We start from the raw sequence: 16,609 nt of genomic DNA, 5'->3' as shown, positions 1-16,609 counted from the left end.
GCTTACTTTTTTTTTCTTGGTAAGGAAGATTGGCCTTGAGCTAATATCTATTGCCAATCTTTCTCTTTTTGCTTGGGGAAAATTGTCACTGAGCTAATGTCTGTGCCAGTCTTCCTCTATTTTATATGTGGGACACCGCCACAGCATGGCTTGATGAGCGGTGTGTAGGTCCACATCCAGGATCCAAACCCGCAAACTCCAGGCTGCTGAAGCAGAGCACATGAATTTAACCACTGTGCCACCAGGCTAGCCCCTGTGCTTACTTTTTTTAAAGGTTAAATCCTTCAGTATAAATTAGGGAAGTTCCAAGCTTTTACATAGAATTTTGCAATTATTAGGATTTTGTTATTTTTGGATTTTTTTTTAAGATATATGTTTCAGACTATGTTTTAACATTTTATGTTTTAAGAATTACGTTTGATATTAACAAAATAATTTTTAGTTACCAATTCATAAGATTATGATACTGCTTAGTGCACTAGATCTAAAAGAAATAATTTAAAATTCAAATGAAAAGAATATTCCTTAGATTCATTAGAGAGGAGAGATGATTAGCATTGCCTTTTTATTTGAGGAAGGAAGAAGTTTTTAAAATCAAATTTAGAGTGATGAATCAAGCATACTATTACATAAAATAATCTGAATATGAGTAAAATCTCATTATAAAAATTATAAAGAAAGATTATTCAAATTCAAAAATATTTTTGAACAGCTACTATGTACGAGGGAGTCTATTTATGATGCTGTAGAATACAGAGAAGGAAAAAGACTTGGTATTTATCCCAGATAACTTAAAATTTTTGTAGGGTGAATAAATAATAAAAACTATAATATATGAGAAAATATAATATTCTATATCTATAACAAACTATTTCTCAAATTTAGGAGATTAACACTAGTATTTAGTGCTGTGATGACCTAACTGTAACAAATACTTTAGAATAAATGTTTGTCCTAATTTTAAGTCTTTAAGAATAGCTCTGACTGCATGTTGTATTAGAAGCTTAGAAGACAGAGATAAAGGAGACACTAATTCAACTCTTAATAACTGAGGGGTTGGGTTGGTTTTCTGGGGTTCTTTTAGAGAGGTGGAGCTTTTTTTTTTCCTAAGTCCACTGGTCTCATCTCATAAAGAGAACAAAAGAGTTCCTTGAATCTTCCAATTCTTAAAAAGATGTAGACACCATCAGGCAGTTACTCCTAAACTTCCTACATTCATAGTTGCCAAAGCACATGGTCCACACTTATGCTCTTGTCCTGGTTGCAATAGAACATGTATGTACCCCTCTCTCCTCCCGTAAAATCCAGCCCCTCGCCTGTGCTCTGCTTCTGCCCTTTTCCGCCTCCTCCAGAGCCGCACACTTTTAATTAGGGTCCCTTCATCTCCTGTATTTTCAGCTCCTTTTTTTTTTTCTCCCCAAAGCCCCAGTACATAGTTGTTATCCTAGTTGTAAGCCATTCTAGTTCCTCTATGTGGGACGCTGCCACAGCATGGCTTGATGAGCAGTGCATAGTTCCGCGCCCAGGCTCCAAACCAGTGAACCCCGAGCCGCGAAAGAAGAGCTCGTGAACTTAACCACTTGACCACAGGGCCGACACCTATTTTCAGCTTCTTTCCTCAAAATTAGATCTTTCCCATTAACATTTAAGCAAACTTAAGTTTTTGCAATTTTAAAGCAAAGCAAAACGCGACCTCCCTCAACTCACCTAGTAATTCCTATCTCTTCCCCTTTTATAGCCAAACTTCTCAGAAGAATTATCTATGCTCACTATCTCCATTTCCTCACCTCCCAATCCTGTCTCAATCGTTCAAACAAGGGAATTCTCCCTAAAGTCATCAATGACCTCCATGTAGCGAAATCCAGTAATGCTTTTTAGTCTTCATCTTACTTGATCTTCTCAGTAGCATTTGATACTGTTAGTAGTCCTACCTGCTATAAAATTTTTCCTCTGGCTTCTATGACACTGAACTACCTTGCTTTTCCTCCCACTTCTGGCTGTTGCTTCTCAGCCTCCTTTGACAGAAAATCCTTTCTCACTTGACCTTTTTTTTTTCCTCACTTGACCTTTTAATACTAGATCCTGGTGTATGCCAGATGAGGTCAGGGATATAAGCAGGGCCCAGATCATGCAAGGGCTTATTGGAATATAATAAAAGTATTATTCTCAATGCAAATAAAATTATACTTTTGTATGTATAATTTCACAAATTAATCATGGTGAAATTTTTATTTGTATAACTTCTATATATTACTATTAAGGAGCAACAAGCATTGAAAAGTATGATCTTCGTACAAATATGTGGACTCCTGTAGCAAATATGAATGGGAGGAGGCTGCAGTTTGGTGTTGCAGTGTTAGATGACAAACTGTATGTGGTTGGAGGAAGAGACGGGCTGAAGACTTTGAACACTGTAGAATGCTACAACCCCAAAACAAAAACTTGGAGTGTAATGCCTCCTATGTCCACACACAGGCATGGCCTTGGTGAGTATAACTGTGCAGATTCGCTCCTAATATTATATATTAGGCTTCCACAGCATTCTTACATTCTGTATGAGGCAGAAGACTAGTGTGGCAGCTGCTGAGTCAGCAACAGTCAGTCACCAAACATTCCTTCACATGCTCCTTGTTAACTGACAAGTGGAAGCAGAGAAAATAAGTGTATACATAAAGGTGGCAGCAACCAGCGCAAGTAAAAACATGGATATTTAAGGATTTTAGTGTAGCGTGATGGACTGACAAACCACCTTTTTAAATATGTGTTTTGTGTTGACAATTAATGGTATCTAACCTAACTGAAATGCTTATTTAAAAATCTTTAGCATTATTGTTTTTCATCTATATCTCCTGGTTTTCAAGCAGAAATGAGTAAAAACCCAGAAAAACTTTGAAGTGGCACAGAGAATGTCCTGATATTCCTGAAAAATAGACTTTTCTTTCTTTCATTCAATGATTTGCTGAGCAGACATTGATTAGCACATACTCGGTGCCATGCTCTTTGCTCTGTAGGTATACAAAGATGAGGAAGACACTATATTTACCTTTAAGGAACTGACGGCTCACTCTGAGAGGAGAGAATTTAGGGATCTTGATCAGATGACCTCTCTTTTCTCATAGGAGAAAGAATAAGTGAAATAGAAAGAATTGTTTGATGAGAGTGAAGGAAGTGGAATTAAAATTAGATGGGGCTTGAAATGTTTCTGTATCACCCAGCTTTTGCTACATAACCAACCACTCCAAAACTTAGAGGCTTAAAACAACAACCATTTATTTAGCTCATGGATCTGTGGCTCATCTGGATTGTTCTGGTCTGAGCTGCCTGAGATGATTTCTGCTGGTTTTCTCACAAATCTTTGGTGGGCTGGCAGGTTGGCTGGGTGATGTGGGATGGTCTCATTCACATGTGTGGTGGTGAGCAGGTGTTGGCCTGGGCAACAGAGGCAGCTGGGCCAAATGCCTCTAATCGTTCAGCAGGCTAGCCCAGGCTTCTTCACATAGTGGCAGTCACCGAGTTTCAAAAGCAGCAAGAGAGGGCAGCCCCAGTGTACCAACACTTCAAACTTCTGGTCGCATCATGTTTGCTAATGTCCCACTGGCCAAAATAAGTCACATGGGCAAGCCCAGATTCAAAGAGTACAGAAAAAGACTCCTCCTCTTGATGGGAGGAGCTACAGTGTCACGCTGAAAATGGGCATGCATTCAGGTATAGGAAGAATTTGTGAGTGTCTTGTGAATTTATCACAGTTTGGAAAAGGTTCAAAATAGTTTCAGTAAAGAATTTGATAGGTTGTCAAACTAAAAGATGGATGAGTAGCAGAGAGGATAGTTAAGTTTAGATAGCATAGCTCTGCACTATACTCGATTTATTAATACTGTGCACCAGAATGCTGGCTGGCTGCCCCAAAAAGCCAGTAGCCAGTAAGGAAAATTATCTGGGCATAAAGATTAATGTGGTAGTGGGTACAGCAAAAGATCCAAGAGACAAGAGATTCTACTAGTTACATTTAGGTTTCAATGAAAGATGATCTTAAATGTCAAGTTTGGTAAGAAAGTATAACCAGAGGGTTAGGGCTAAGGGACTGAGAGAGGAGCTTAAAATTAACTATATGAAATTTAACAAAGAAAACAGTAAAACATTACTCTTGAGTTTGTAAAATTAACTCTTACATCAGCACAGAATAGGAAGACATCTCTTAACAGCAGCATGAGAAAGACTTATAAATTGGGGTTGACCCTAAAACCCAGGGTCCATAGTGTGATCCAACTGCATACTTCCTCCCACCATGGGGAAAAGAAACTTAATTCTAACTTAAGGTACATTCTTATAGATATAGTACATAGAATGAGAATGCCCATGATTCAGCGATGTTTTGTGCAGATTCGATTGTGCAGGGAACACTATCATTAGTTCTCGGCACCACACAAAAGACTTTATTGAACTGCGGCAAGTTCAAAGGAGAATGATCATATAGTTCAAGTTCAGTTTTTATTTCAAATGTTTGTGTCATTCAAAACACCCTTTTTCTTACTAATTTACCTTATAATAAATGAATGTTATAAATTTGAGCTTATAAAAAATTTTTACTGAAGAAACACTCCTTTTATCTCTTTATATGTGAGAATTATATATAGATTTCATTTGAAAAAGTGGTTTTGCTGCTAAAATTTCTTTTCAAAGCTATTGTTTAAGGAGTTGAACTAGATGGATTCAATTTTTCTTCCAGCCTTCTCCCTAATTACACACATACATATGCACACACACATAATTGAATATATACTATATATAATTGGAGCTATAGATAAATGTGTGTGTGTGTGTGTGTGTGTGTGTGTGTGTGTTATCCAATATCCAATACTGAGTGGAATGATATGTTGGTTTGGGTCATATGTGAATGATGAATATTTATATCTCATCTGGCCGTGATTTCACAAATTAAAATATATTTGTATCACAAAATTTGTACTTTGGCCCTCAAGTAATACATATTTGTATTTTGTCTGACTATGATCATGTCGCACCTCTTCTAAAAACCCTCTACTGGCTCTCCATCTCATTTGGAATAAAATACCAAGTCCTTACAATACACTTGACCACCCTGCATGATCTGGCTTCACACGCTCCTTCATCTCCCCTTCACTCACCCTGCTCAACCAAACTGGCCTCCTTGCTGTACCAAAGACAAATTAAGCATGCCTCAGGGCCTTTGTACATACTGTTCCTTACCTCACCTTCTCTTCCCTCAGATATCTCCATGTCTGGTTTCCTAGCTTCATTCACCTTTTTTTTGCTCAAATGTCACCTTATCAGAAATGTCTTCCCTGATCCTCTCTACCCTTTTATTCTGTTGCATTTTTCTTATTAGAACTTATCAATACCTGAAATATATTTTGTGTCTGTTTCCTGACTAAAATATTACATCCATGGGGGCAGAGCCCTTATCTGTTATGTTCTATTAAGTGCATGGCTCTTAGTAGAAACTCAATAGATGTTTGTTGAATAAATGAACAAATTAATCTGGCTCCGATCCCTGGTGATGAATCTCATAGATTATGGAGCAAATCTAACTCCTATAGTAAAATCTCATGAATGTGAATTAATAGGGGGAAAGGAATAAAAATGCTTTTTCAAATATCTCCTAACTTCGTATTATTGAAAGATGTTTTAAATATGGCAATATGTGCATCTTGTGTAGTTTTCAATAACTTTCTACTGTTGGATGTCAAAATACTGCCTCTAAAACTTTTAAGACCAGAGCTACAGCACTATTTCTCCCCTTCACTCCCCAACCTGCCTACCAAGAAGAGCTGTGAGGAAGCCAGATGTCTATATCATAAATTTTTGCTTAGAAAATTTGCATATTTAAGATTCATTGTACTTATTTTTCAATTAAAATGTGATTTTTAAGTCATTACTTCTTTCCCGTCTCCCTGTAGGTGTGGCCGTATTGGAAGGTCCCATGTATGCAGTAGGAGGGCATGACGGCTGGAGCTATCTGAATACGGTGGAAAGATGGGACCCTCAGGCTCGCCAGTGGAATTTCGTTGCCACCATGTCCACCCCGAGGAGCACAGTAGGTGTGGCAGTACTAAGTGGAAAGTAAGAAAATATTTAAAGTTCCATTTAAAACACAATAAACTGAATTTATTAAGCTGTATCACATCTAACTTAAAGATAGACATAAATAAATCATGAAAGAGAAATACTTTGAGCAATATAAAGACACTTCTAAAATAATCCCTTTATATAATAGTTCTAACTGTAAATAGCTCAACATTAAGTTAGGCTTTCATTCTAATGTACAGATATTATAAATGTCTAGTTATCATTTTGAGTGAAGAAACTTTATGTAAATATTCAATATGGTAAAAAAATCTGGTGGTTTATATAGCTTTAAAAGTATATGATCTTTTAAAAGTAGTATAGTCTCTCTCAGTGTTTCCCTAAAGAATCCCTTCCATCTCTTCTACTGATTTATCTTTGCTTGCACTTCTTTCTTGTCTCTGTAAACTGCTGAAAACTGGGATGGATTTAAAAGAGGCACTATCACTTTCCCTTGCCTGCTCTAGATAGAGTAAACAGATTTGAGTAAAACCATCACCAATAGCTCTTGGTGACTCAGAAACTGAATACCTACCTTTTTCAGGCCTTCTTCCATAAAATGAAGGCCTATATGCTTATTAAATAAAAGTTGTTTGTTGCATACCTTTACTCACTTAAAGTGCTTTATCATCATTTCCAGAAAGATGAAGGAATCAAGCTTAAACTATAGAAACTCAAAATTATTTGTAGAATTGTTATTATTATTATTATTATTTTTTTTTTTTTTAAAGATTTTATTTTTTCCTTTTTCTCCCCAAAGCCCCCCGGTACATAGTTGTGTATTCTCCGTTGTGGGTTCTTCTAGTTGTGGCATGTGGGACGCCGCCTCAGCGTGGTCTGACGAGCAGTGCCATGTCCGCGCCCAGGATTCGAACCAACGAAACACTGGGCCGCCTGCAGCGGAGCGCGCGAACTTAACCACTCGGCCACGGGGCCAGCCCCTGTTATTATTTTTTTAATGAGAAAATATTAGTAAAATTTTTATATTTTGTGACCTGAGATTTGTTTCCCCAGGACCTCTTAGTTACATCCTACTTTTTGTTATTTATTAGCATTATTACAAGTGATAAAATAGAGAAATAGAGACCCACTTTTTTTTTATTAAGATTATGATAGTTAACAACCTTGTGAAATTACAGTTTTACATCATTATTAGTCATGTTGTAGGTACACCACTTCACCCCTAGTGCCCTCCCCCCACCCCCCCTTTCCCCTGTTAACCACCCCTCAGTTCTCTTTGTCTATATGTTAATTACCACCTATGAGTGGAGTCATACAGAGTTCGTCTTTCTCTGTCTGGCTTATTTCACTCAACATAATACCCTCAAGGTCTATCCATGTTGTTGTGAATGGGACGACTTTGTCCTTTTTTATGGCTGAGTAGTATTCCATTGTATATATATATATATATATATATATATATATATATATATATATACACACACCATATCTTCTTTATCCAATCATCAGTTGCTGGGCATTTAGGTTGGTTCCATGACTTGGCTATTGTGAATAATGCTGTGATGAACATAGGGGTGCATGGGACTTTTGTAATTGCTGATTTCAGGTTCTTAGGATAGATACCCAGTAGTGGGATGGCTGGGTCATAAGGTATTTCTATTTTTAACTTTTTGAGAAATCGCCATACTGTTTTCCATAGTGGCTCACCAGTTTGCATTCCCACCAACAGTGTATGAGGGTTTCTTTTTCTCCACAGCCTCTCCAACATTTGTCACTCTTGGTTTTGGATAATTTTGCCATTCTAACAGGTGTAAGGTGATATCTTAGTGTAGTTTTGATTTGCATTTCCCTGATGATTAGTGATGATGAGCATCGAGACCCACTTTTTAAATGTATCTGATCTCCATACTCCTCCCCTCATTTGTTTTAGCTAAAGAAATAACTGTAAAATTCATTACTACCTATCTTTCCTAATTCTTTGGTAGAGAGTCAGCCACCAAAGAATACAGTAAGTGAAAAAAAAAAAGAAAATTAAACCACATTTTTGTGGTTTTTACTCTTTGGTTTAAGCTTTTGGGGTTAGTTCATTGGACTATTTCTTGTGTGGTGGCATATTTCCTAACCCTTATTTTTGGCTAGAAATATGTGTTTCTAATAGAGGACCAAAGAATAACTGCCTTCTCTAAAACCTGATTTCCAGACCTATGGTAGCCTGGACTTCTGGCCATAGAAGTATCTTACTTTCTTATCTTTTCTTATCTCTAATGAGAAATAAATATTTCAGTCTTTAATCTACCTAAAGTACAGTTTATTGAGTATAATTCTGAGGCAACCTAATAATCATATCAGAAGCTAAGGATCTCTTATCTACTAAATTAAGACATTTGATTTTGAAAGTATGATATATCAACATTGTGATCGTAACTGACGCTTTGGGGCCTGTCTCCCAAACTGGTCACTTTGCCCCTAACCTTAACTCTCTCCCTTTCATCCTTCATTTTGGAGACTAGCCTAATGTTCTCCCTAAAATACAAATAGGACCATGTCACTTTCCTGCTTAAAATCTTTCAATAGCTTATCTGACCAAGCCTCCTTTATGACTTGCGTCTGTCCACCTTTCTAGACTCTTCTCTCTCCTCTACCTGTGCATATTACATTGCAGCAGAACTAATCTGTTTGTGAAAAATTCATTTTGTTTCACACTTCTGTTATCTTTTAACCCATACCATCTGTCTTAGAATGCTGTTTCCTCCACTTTCCTATGTGGTAAACTCAACATCCTTGAAACTTGCTCAAAAATCACCTCTGGAAAACCTTCTCCAATCCCCACTCCCATCTCCTCATTCCCCTACACTCATTCTTCATTCCATCCTCTGCATTTTCACCATGCATAATTTGTGTGTAATTGTATTGCAGCATATACCACTCTCCTATTGTAGTTGTTTGCTGATCCATCTCCTATAGTAGATCATGGTCTTGAGTGGCCTGGTCCAACTTTTTGTTCCTTACACCTAGCACAGTAGCCAGCACATAATCTGAGGTGTGCAATCTTATTGAAGAATGTCATGGTACCACTCAGATGCAGTGGTACTTTAATCATCCCAAGAAAAGGATGTGTTAATCCATCAACCAGCATTTTTCTAAGCTTGCTTTAAAATAAAGTAGCAATGTTTCAAAATATTTTGTCAGTTTCCATTTTTAGGTACATATCCAGAATCTGGAAAAAATAGAATTTATGTTGTTAGTTGAAAAAAAAAAGTATGCAGTTGATTGAAAAAAATTAATTGTGCATCTCCTCTCTACTACTCCTTTGTGATTTAGAACACATCATTTCTTTGTGCCTTAATTTTTTTAATCCATAAAATGAATGACTGGAATAACTACTATTTTTGTTATTTTAATTTATTTTACAGTGCTTCCTAGCGCAAGTTATAGTTATTTGTTTAGGGAAGAACTGTTTCAAAGTTTTATGAGTTATATTCTATATCTTAAAAATTTCAAAGTATTGAGCCAGCCCCAATGACCTAGTAGTTAAAGTTCGGTGCACTCCACTTCAGCGTCCCGGGTTCACTTCCCTGGCACGGAACCACACCACTCATCTGTCAGTAGCCATGCTGTGGCAGCAGCTCACATAGAAGAACCAGTAGACCCTACAACTATGTACTGAGGCTTTGAGGGGGAGTGGGGAAAGAAGGAAAAAGGAGGAAAATTGGCAATAGATGTCAGCTTAAGGTGAATCTTCCCTTGCCCAAAACAAAAAAAAATTCAAAGTGTTAAAATTTTTTTTTCTACCATGTTTGACAGAAAGATGCTTTATTTAGACTTCCAATTGCTCAGGCTACTTTAAAGCCACTGGCTGGCAGATATTTTTGGCAGTAGACTCTCCCTTTCAAATGATGTCTTACAAAAACTTCAGTACTTAAGGCAAATGGAAGTTCAAGTTATTATAAATTTATTTTAAATTTACTACAAGTTTGAGTTTATAACTCTTACTATAAAAATCAGTGTAGAAGAATGTCTCTTTTAAAGAACACCCAGATTATTTGTATGTTTTGTTTTGATTGCCCAGTATGAAGAGAATCTTTATTAAAGAGGCTGAAAACGGTAACAGTTATTTTAACTACTAGAGCAATTTAATTGAAATCTCAGGAAACTCTTCACTTAAATGCTCAAGTAATTTGAAAGTAGTAGAAATTTTTTTCCTAAGTTGAATCTCAAATAATATCTACCAACCATTTTGCATTCTTTATCATAATTTTAAAAAGTCAGGCAAAACCTAAATCTTATTTTAAAATATATAGTATGATACTATGGCAATTTGACATAATATTTCTCTCTTTATTGTAATTGATATTGTCATGGGAAAGAGAGATGAGTTCTGAATCTTGCATGGCATTTATTTGAGCCAGGTGATATTTTTGAAAATTAAAACTTGAATTTCAAATGAACTATCTTGGGGACCCTCTCAAGTCTTCGACAGAATGCTATTCTTAGAATACAACTTAAAAACCATTGCTTTAGAAATGATTCTTCAGAAAGTGTTACCAGCACACTTTAGCCCTTAATATTATCTCAGTTAAGTGTTGTTTGTATACTTAAGATCTAAAAATGCCATTTTCTAAAAGAATACAATAGAGACAGAATTCATTTTTCCCCTTAAACACTTATACCATGTTTACCATGTGTCAGGCACTGTTGGAAGTCATACGTTAAGTTTGAGCATTAATAATCCTATGAGGCAGGGCTTACAGATTTTATGAATGATGAAATTCAGGCAGTGGAGGTTAAATAAGTGTCCACAGTCAAAACCAGTAAATGGTGGAACCAGGATTCAAACCCACAGAGTCTGGTTCCAGAGTCCATGCTCTTAATTATTGTCCTACACCACTTTTCACAGCAGAGACCCTCATTTCACTGTGAAGAGGGTAGGGTACCTTGAAGCCTATTCTGTGTGAGTCTATGTGTGTATCTATGTGTTTGTGTGTGTAAGCATGTATATTTTTATTGATATTTTCTAGTTGTTGATGCCTTCTAATATTCTGTGATCCGTATTCAGATAATTATTCTACCAAGTATTAGTTAAAGATGAGAACAGTTTAATATTAAGAACTGTAACACAAAAAAGTGGTTTTTAGCAGATAAAAAATTTTAGCAGATTGAAGTTTCAAATAAATTTCAGTTTCCAAACTATTAGTAAAGTTTAAGTTTAGAACAAGATATTGCCACAACTGTATGTTGCTATTTAAGACATGGTCATCTTATTTAAGGACCAACTTGAGTGGCATAGTATACTTGAAATTATGAATTGAAATTATGAAGTCTACCTTTAAAATATGTATATTTACCCAAATATAAATGCTTAGAGTTTTAATGGGCAGGAATTTGGCATAGTTCAAATACTATTTCTTGAAAAAAAATTAAATATTAACTAAGACATGCATAAATTCAAAATGTGTGACCTTTTGTACAAGCAATAAACTGAATTACTACTCTTTTAAAAAATCTAATAGAAGAACATCTATAAAGGGCTTCCCAAGTGAATGGTTAGTACAAGAAGATTTTGTGCTTAGTAAAAAATATTCAAATGTTCAAATATTTAAAGTATTTTATCTATATCTTAAGTTCAGAGTAAAAGACTTTTAAATTAGTGCAGTATATTAACTGATAATGAATTAAAATTGATCTACTAGGCACCATTTAGGACATTAACATAGCATATTTATTTGAGATAGCTTACAGTATCCTTTTCTGCAGTAATTTAATGAAGGACCACTGTTTGTATACAATACTTTTTAATTTATATACCATTGTTTCAAGCTATCCTTTTATTCTCCTATTTCACTATTACAAGTACATCCCAGTTGACTATTGACGGTACAACTGCTCATTAATATAACTACGTGTCCTAATTCTGCTTTTTGCCAGGTGACCCCATGCAACTCCCTTAATATCCCTGAGCCCCAGTTTCTTCACCTGTGAAATAGGGATGCAAATGGTTTCTGATAGCATCATTATGATGATTAAATTAATTCAGGCAAAGTTCCTAAACTGTGGTAGGTGTTCAGAGAAGCTGTTTCTTTCGTTTATAGCCAAATCCTATCTTAGCTATTTAAGAAATAAGTCATGGTATACTTATATACCGTATGTTACCTATCCTAAGTCGCATTTTAACATCTCTAAAATTGTGATGCATCTTATAATCAATGGTGACTTGATTGGCAAACAGATGGCAGCTATGAAATAGTTGTCATTGCTTTTATGTGAGTTTGTTTTCTTTTTTGTGTATACACAGAGTGATATGTGATGTATACACATGTATGATACATACATGTGTCATTTAATTGATAGTACATCTTTCTTAATGGCACATAAACTCACAGTGTGTCTTGTAATTGATGGCACCTTAAATTCAATGAAATACCATAAGAATAACCTCTTTGTCTTAAGCATGATAACAGCACTGTTTCTTATTTGTCATTCTGTTTGTTCTTTTTACAGACTTTATGCAGTTGGTGGTCGTGATGGAAGTTCTTGTCTCAAATCAGTAGAATGTTTTGATCCTCATACTAACAAATGGACGCTCTGTGCACAAATGTCAAAAAGGAGAGGGGGAGTAGGGGTGACCACCTGGAATGGATTGCTGTATGCTATCGGAGGACACGATGCTCCCGCATCCAACCTGACTTCTAGACTCTCAGACTGCGTAGAGAGGTAATTTCCTGTGAAGGAAAACTAGGAATCAAAGAACAAATATAAGCCTCTGACACTTCCAGACAAAGGAAGAACTCTTTACTGAGCATCTGCCGCATGTGAGGCAGTTCCTTAGGAGCTTTGTAAATGTTGGGTTGTCTGTTCTGGCCCTTTCTCAGTCTGTCTCCTAACAGCCTACTCAGATTCTTCTCTCATCATATTACTTCCTACTTAAACTTTACCTTAGAATTGATTATATAATTCATTAATTGGCTCATATGACCAACATTTATTGTGTACCTATTTTGTACTGGACACCGTACCTAATAAGAAAAGAAAGGGAGTTTGATGAATTTCAGAGAGAATGAATTAGAAGCTAGAGGCTAAATAAGAAGTGAAAAGGATGAGGACATTTCTAACACATTTTTATATAAATGAAATAATATGAAATAAACAGAAGGCTAAGAAGGCTTGAAAGCTTAAATGAGCCATCCAAACTGGCCTTAGAAACTCAAGGATGGGGCAGGTAAAGAGCCTAACCTCGGTGGAAGATTTGGACAGTACTTTAGGCTCCCATGTGTTGTGTTCAATCTAATTCAAGGAATGGAGAAAATTGAATGGGTTTAGGAGGGAGAGTCAATAGGAGCATTTCTAAACACTCTAGGGCAGAAAGGAATATGTGCATTCAGGAAGCTGAAAGGCAGCCACTGTAGCTGGAGAACAAAGAGTGATGGAGAGAGTGGCAGGAAAGGAGGAGGAGTGGGGTGGAGGTAGGGGCAGATCTTATAGAGTCTTGAGGCCTTATTGAAGATTTCAGATCTTAAAGAGCAATGAGAAGTTAATGAGTGTGTGTGTGTGTGTGTATTATTTAATCAATTATAAATGACTAGAAGAAGAAGAAAAAGTGAAATGAAAGTTTGTTGATGACAGTGAGTGCTTTTTGGGAAATAATAAGCAGAACTGCTTGGTGTTTTTGGAGAAAATAGGAAAGTTACACCTGCATTTCACCTGTATTGGGGAAAAAATAATTCTGATTATTCTTGTTACCTGTTATAATCCAGGAAAGGAAATGGAAGTCTTTATTCGCTTTGCCCCATGAATTACAGGCTCAGTGTAGTACTGCACCCAATGAAATTTGCTCATTGATACAAGAGGTGTTAGAAGCAATACAGATAATCTTAGTATGATGTATCTGCTCTTAGATAGACAACTTCGGGCAGTTCTAGTTAACATACTTTATGAAAGGAACGAGAGGTCCAAAAATAGACAGCTACAATGATTGAAGCTGTAAGCCTTGCATAGAGGTTCACACATTGATTTCCTCAAATTTTCAAAAGTAGGCAATCTAAAACCTTAAAACAGTTTTCATTATTTATGTTAACTCTTTTGAATAGTTTAAGGGAATCTGTATTATAAGTTAAAAGTTTTCAGGAAAATATTGATATTTTTCTCTAAAATATGTTCAAATATGCTTTATATAGCAGATAATAAGACAAAAGATAGGCTTAAAGAACAAAACTATTTTTATGTAAAATTTTGTGAAAACAATGTCAGCTCCAGTTCTAAAATTTTCTTTCAGATATGATCCTAAAACAGATATGTGGACTGCAGTGGCATCGATGAGCATTAGCAGAGATGCAGTGGGGGTCTGCTTACTTGGTGATAAATTATATGCTGTTGGAGGGTATGATGGACAGACTTACCTTAATACAGTGGAGGCTTATGATCCCCAGACAAATGAGTGGACCCAGGTATGGCATTTCATTTTCATTATTACACTTACTCCGTTTTTTTTAAAACAATTCTGTTGGTAAAACAGATCCTCTCGATTTTGTCTTATATCAAAGTATATAGCATAAACATGATAAAGTCATCTCTTAATTAAATATAAGAAGACGAGGGAATGTTTGATTTTATAATATAATTAAAATCCAAAATTGTCTTTAAAGTATAAGTTATTATTACAGAAAAATTATTATTAGTTGGTCTGCCACCATTTTCTTGCTGGGAATTGATGAGATATTGATTGAGCTGTAGGAGCAGACCACAAGAGGGCTGTAACAAAGGAGAAGAGATTGTGGAAGATAAGAAACAAAGATAGTTGACCAATCATTTTTAAATACTTGAGCCACTGATATTTGGGAGCAGATCAAATGTCTGATCATAACCTAATAAAGATGGCAACACTAAATTATATTAACAAGTAAGAAACTTGACCTGGCAAGCTTAATAACAGGAAAAATTCCAACGACTTCTGTTTCTGGGAGGGCCTAGCACTTGCAGGAATGGTCTTTTGAGATCTTTCTTTCCATCATGACCAAGAACAGAATCAGGAATTTTGTGCCTCAGTTCAGTATCTGGTACGTAAAAGACACTCAAATGTTTAATTGAGCCAAAGTTTTCCTACAAGAAGCAATGGTAAGTACTGTCAAGAAAACAAAACTTATGAGAAGCCCCACTGAACTTAACTTCTTAGGTAGGTGGAGTCTGCCTGTGTAAGGGGAGAACCCACAGTGTGGAGCAGCTGGTGTGAGGTGTCCCATGGGATAGGCAATGAGCGGTGTAGGAAATCAAAGAGAAAGAAAGAAAATGGTTGTTGAAAGGGCTTCAGTGAGAAAGAAGAGGGATTTAAGCTAAGACTTAATGAAGTGATCCAATTCAAAAAGGTAGAAAGAAAGGGGAAATTGTGTGAGAAAACATAAGAGAAATGTCACTGAAGCGGAAATACGCAGGCTGTATTGAGGAAGTGTGGCTGGTTACAAGGATTCGTGCTTGAGAAGAGTAGGAGTTCTCACTGGAGAGGAAGGTTGGGGTCAGGATAGAGGTCTGCGAAGCCCAGGCTGGAGTTTAGTCATGAGAAGCCAGTGGAGACTTTAGCCAAGAGAGTGACAGAGTAGTAGAAAGTTCATGTGGCAGCAGCTGGGGACAGGTTGAGCTGGGTTAGAGGCAAGGGGAGTGAAGGCTGGATACATGGACAACATTTGGAAGATTGCTTCAGTTGCGAGGCTTGAGGTGTCAACTATGTAGATGGATTCAGGAGAGTGACCAAGTCCCGTCTATTCCTTCTTTCTACCCTTCCTGGGTTGGATTGAGAGGTGCAGCTTCCGAAGAAAACAGCGAAGGATGATCTGAGAGTGCCTTAGAAGCTAATGGAATAGAGCCATTAAAGAGAGGAGAGAAGTTCAACAGTATAAGGAAGATTGGATAGATTGTTTTTATTCATGAAGTTGTGAGGACCTTTGAGAATGTGATGGAAGCAGAAGCCACCACACAGTGTAAACAGTAAAGAGAATAAAAGTAAATGTGGGAGCTGGAGGAGCGTGCTATTTTAAAATAATGATGATAGAAATTTAACATTTACTGAGCACAGTTTACGTACCAGGCTCTGTGCTAAGCACTTTAAAGAACTTATTTAATCCTCCCAACAGCACTTGAAGGTAAATACTATTATTTCCCCACTATATGGGATAAAGAATCTGAGTACAGAGAGGTTAAATAGCTGATCCAAGGTCACACAGCAAATAAACGGGGGAGTTAGAATTTGAGCCAAAGATTTTTTTCACAACAGAGATGAAAACAAGAGATTAGAGGGAGATTCCAGATGCTAGAAAGAGAGCAAAATTGAAGAGCACTTTTCCTGGAACAAGACTTGAGAGCAAAGACAGGCCCTCCTCAGACTGGAGGGAAGATCTCATCCCCCAAGTTTGGAAGAAAAGATGAGAATATGCATGTAGAAAGGTAGAGGGAGTTTTTAAGTGATGAGGAGGATAGGAAAAGAGACTTTTAGTGTGACCTTGATCTTGTTTCCTAATTAAGTGAGATCTCTTGGTGGAGGGAAGAAGGCGTAATTTGAGAG

The 16,609-nt window shown here is 36.6% G+C and overlaps 1 protein-coding gene across 10 annotated transcripts in view; it reads left to right on the top strand.

Moving 5' to 3' along the window:
- Positions 1-16,609, top strand: part of KLHL5 (kelch like family member 5) — an 87,616-nt gene that overhangs the window by 55,872 nt on the left and 15,135 nt on the right. For 9 of the 10 annotated variants that reach the window (XM_070263986.1, XM_070263989.1, XM_023638220.2 and 6 more), the window contains 4 exons: positions 2,262-2,486; positions 5,937-6,099; positions 12,562-12,774; positions 14,333-14,504. In XM_070263986.1, coding sequence (XP_070120087.1) covers positions 2,262-2,486; positions 5,937-6,099; positions 12,562-12,774; positions 14,333-14,504 — 773 coding nt within the window. The remainder of the gene's footprint in view (positions 1-2,261; positions 2,487-5,936; positions 6,100-12,561; positions 12,775-14,332; positions 14,505-16,609) is intronic. The other variant, XM_070263984.1, reaches the window with a different exon arrangement.

The sequence above is a fragment of the Equus caballus genome, chromosome 3, assembly GCF_041296265.1.
Source record: "Equus caballus isolate H_3958 breed thoroughbred chromosome 3, TB-T2T, whole genome shotgun sequence".
NCBI classification, from domain to species: domain Eukaryota; kingdom Metazoa; phylum Chordata; class Mammalia; order Perissodactyla; family Equidae; genus Equus; species Equus caballus.
The sequence above is the reverse complement of the archived record's forward strand: the minus strand, read 5'-3'. Positions and strand labels throughout refer to the sequence as shown.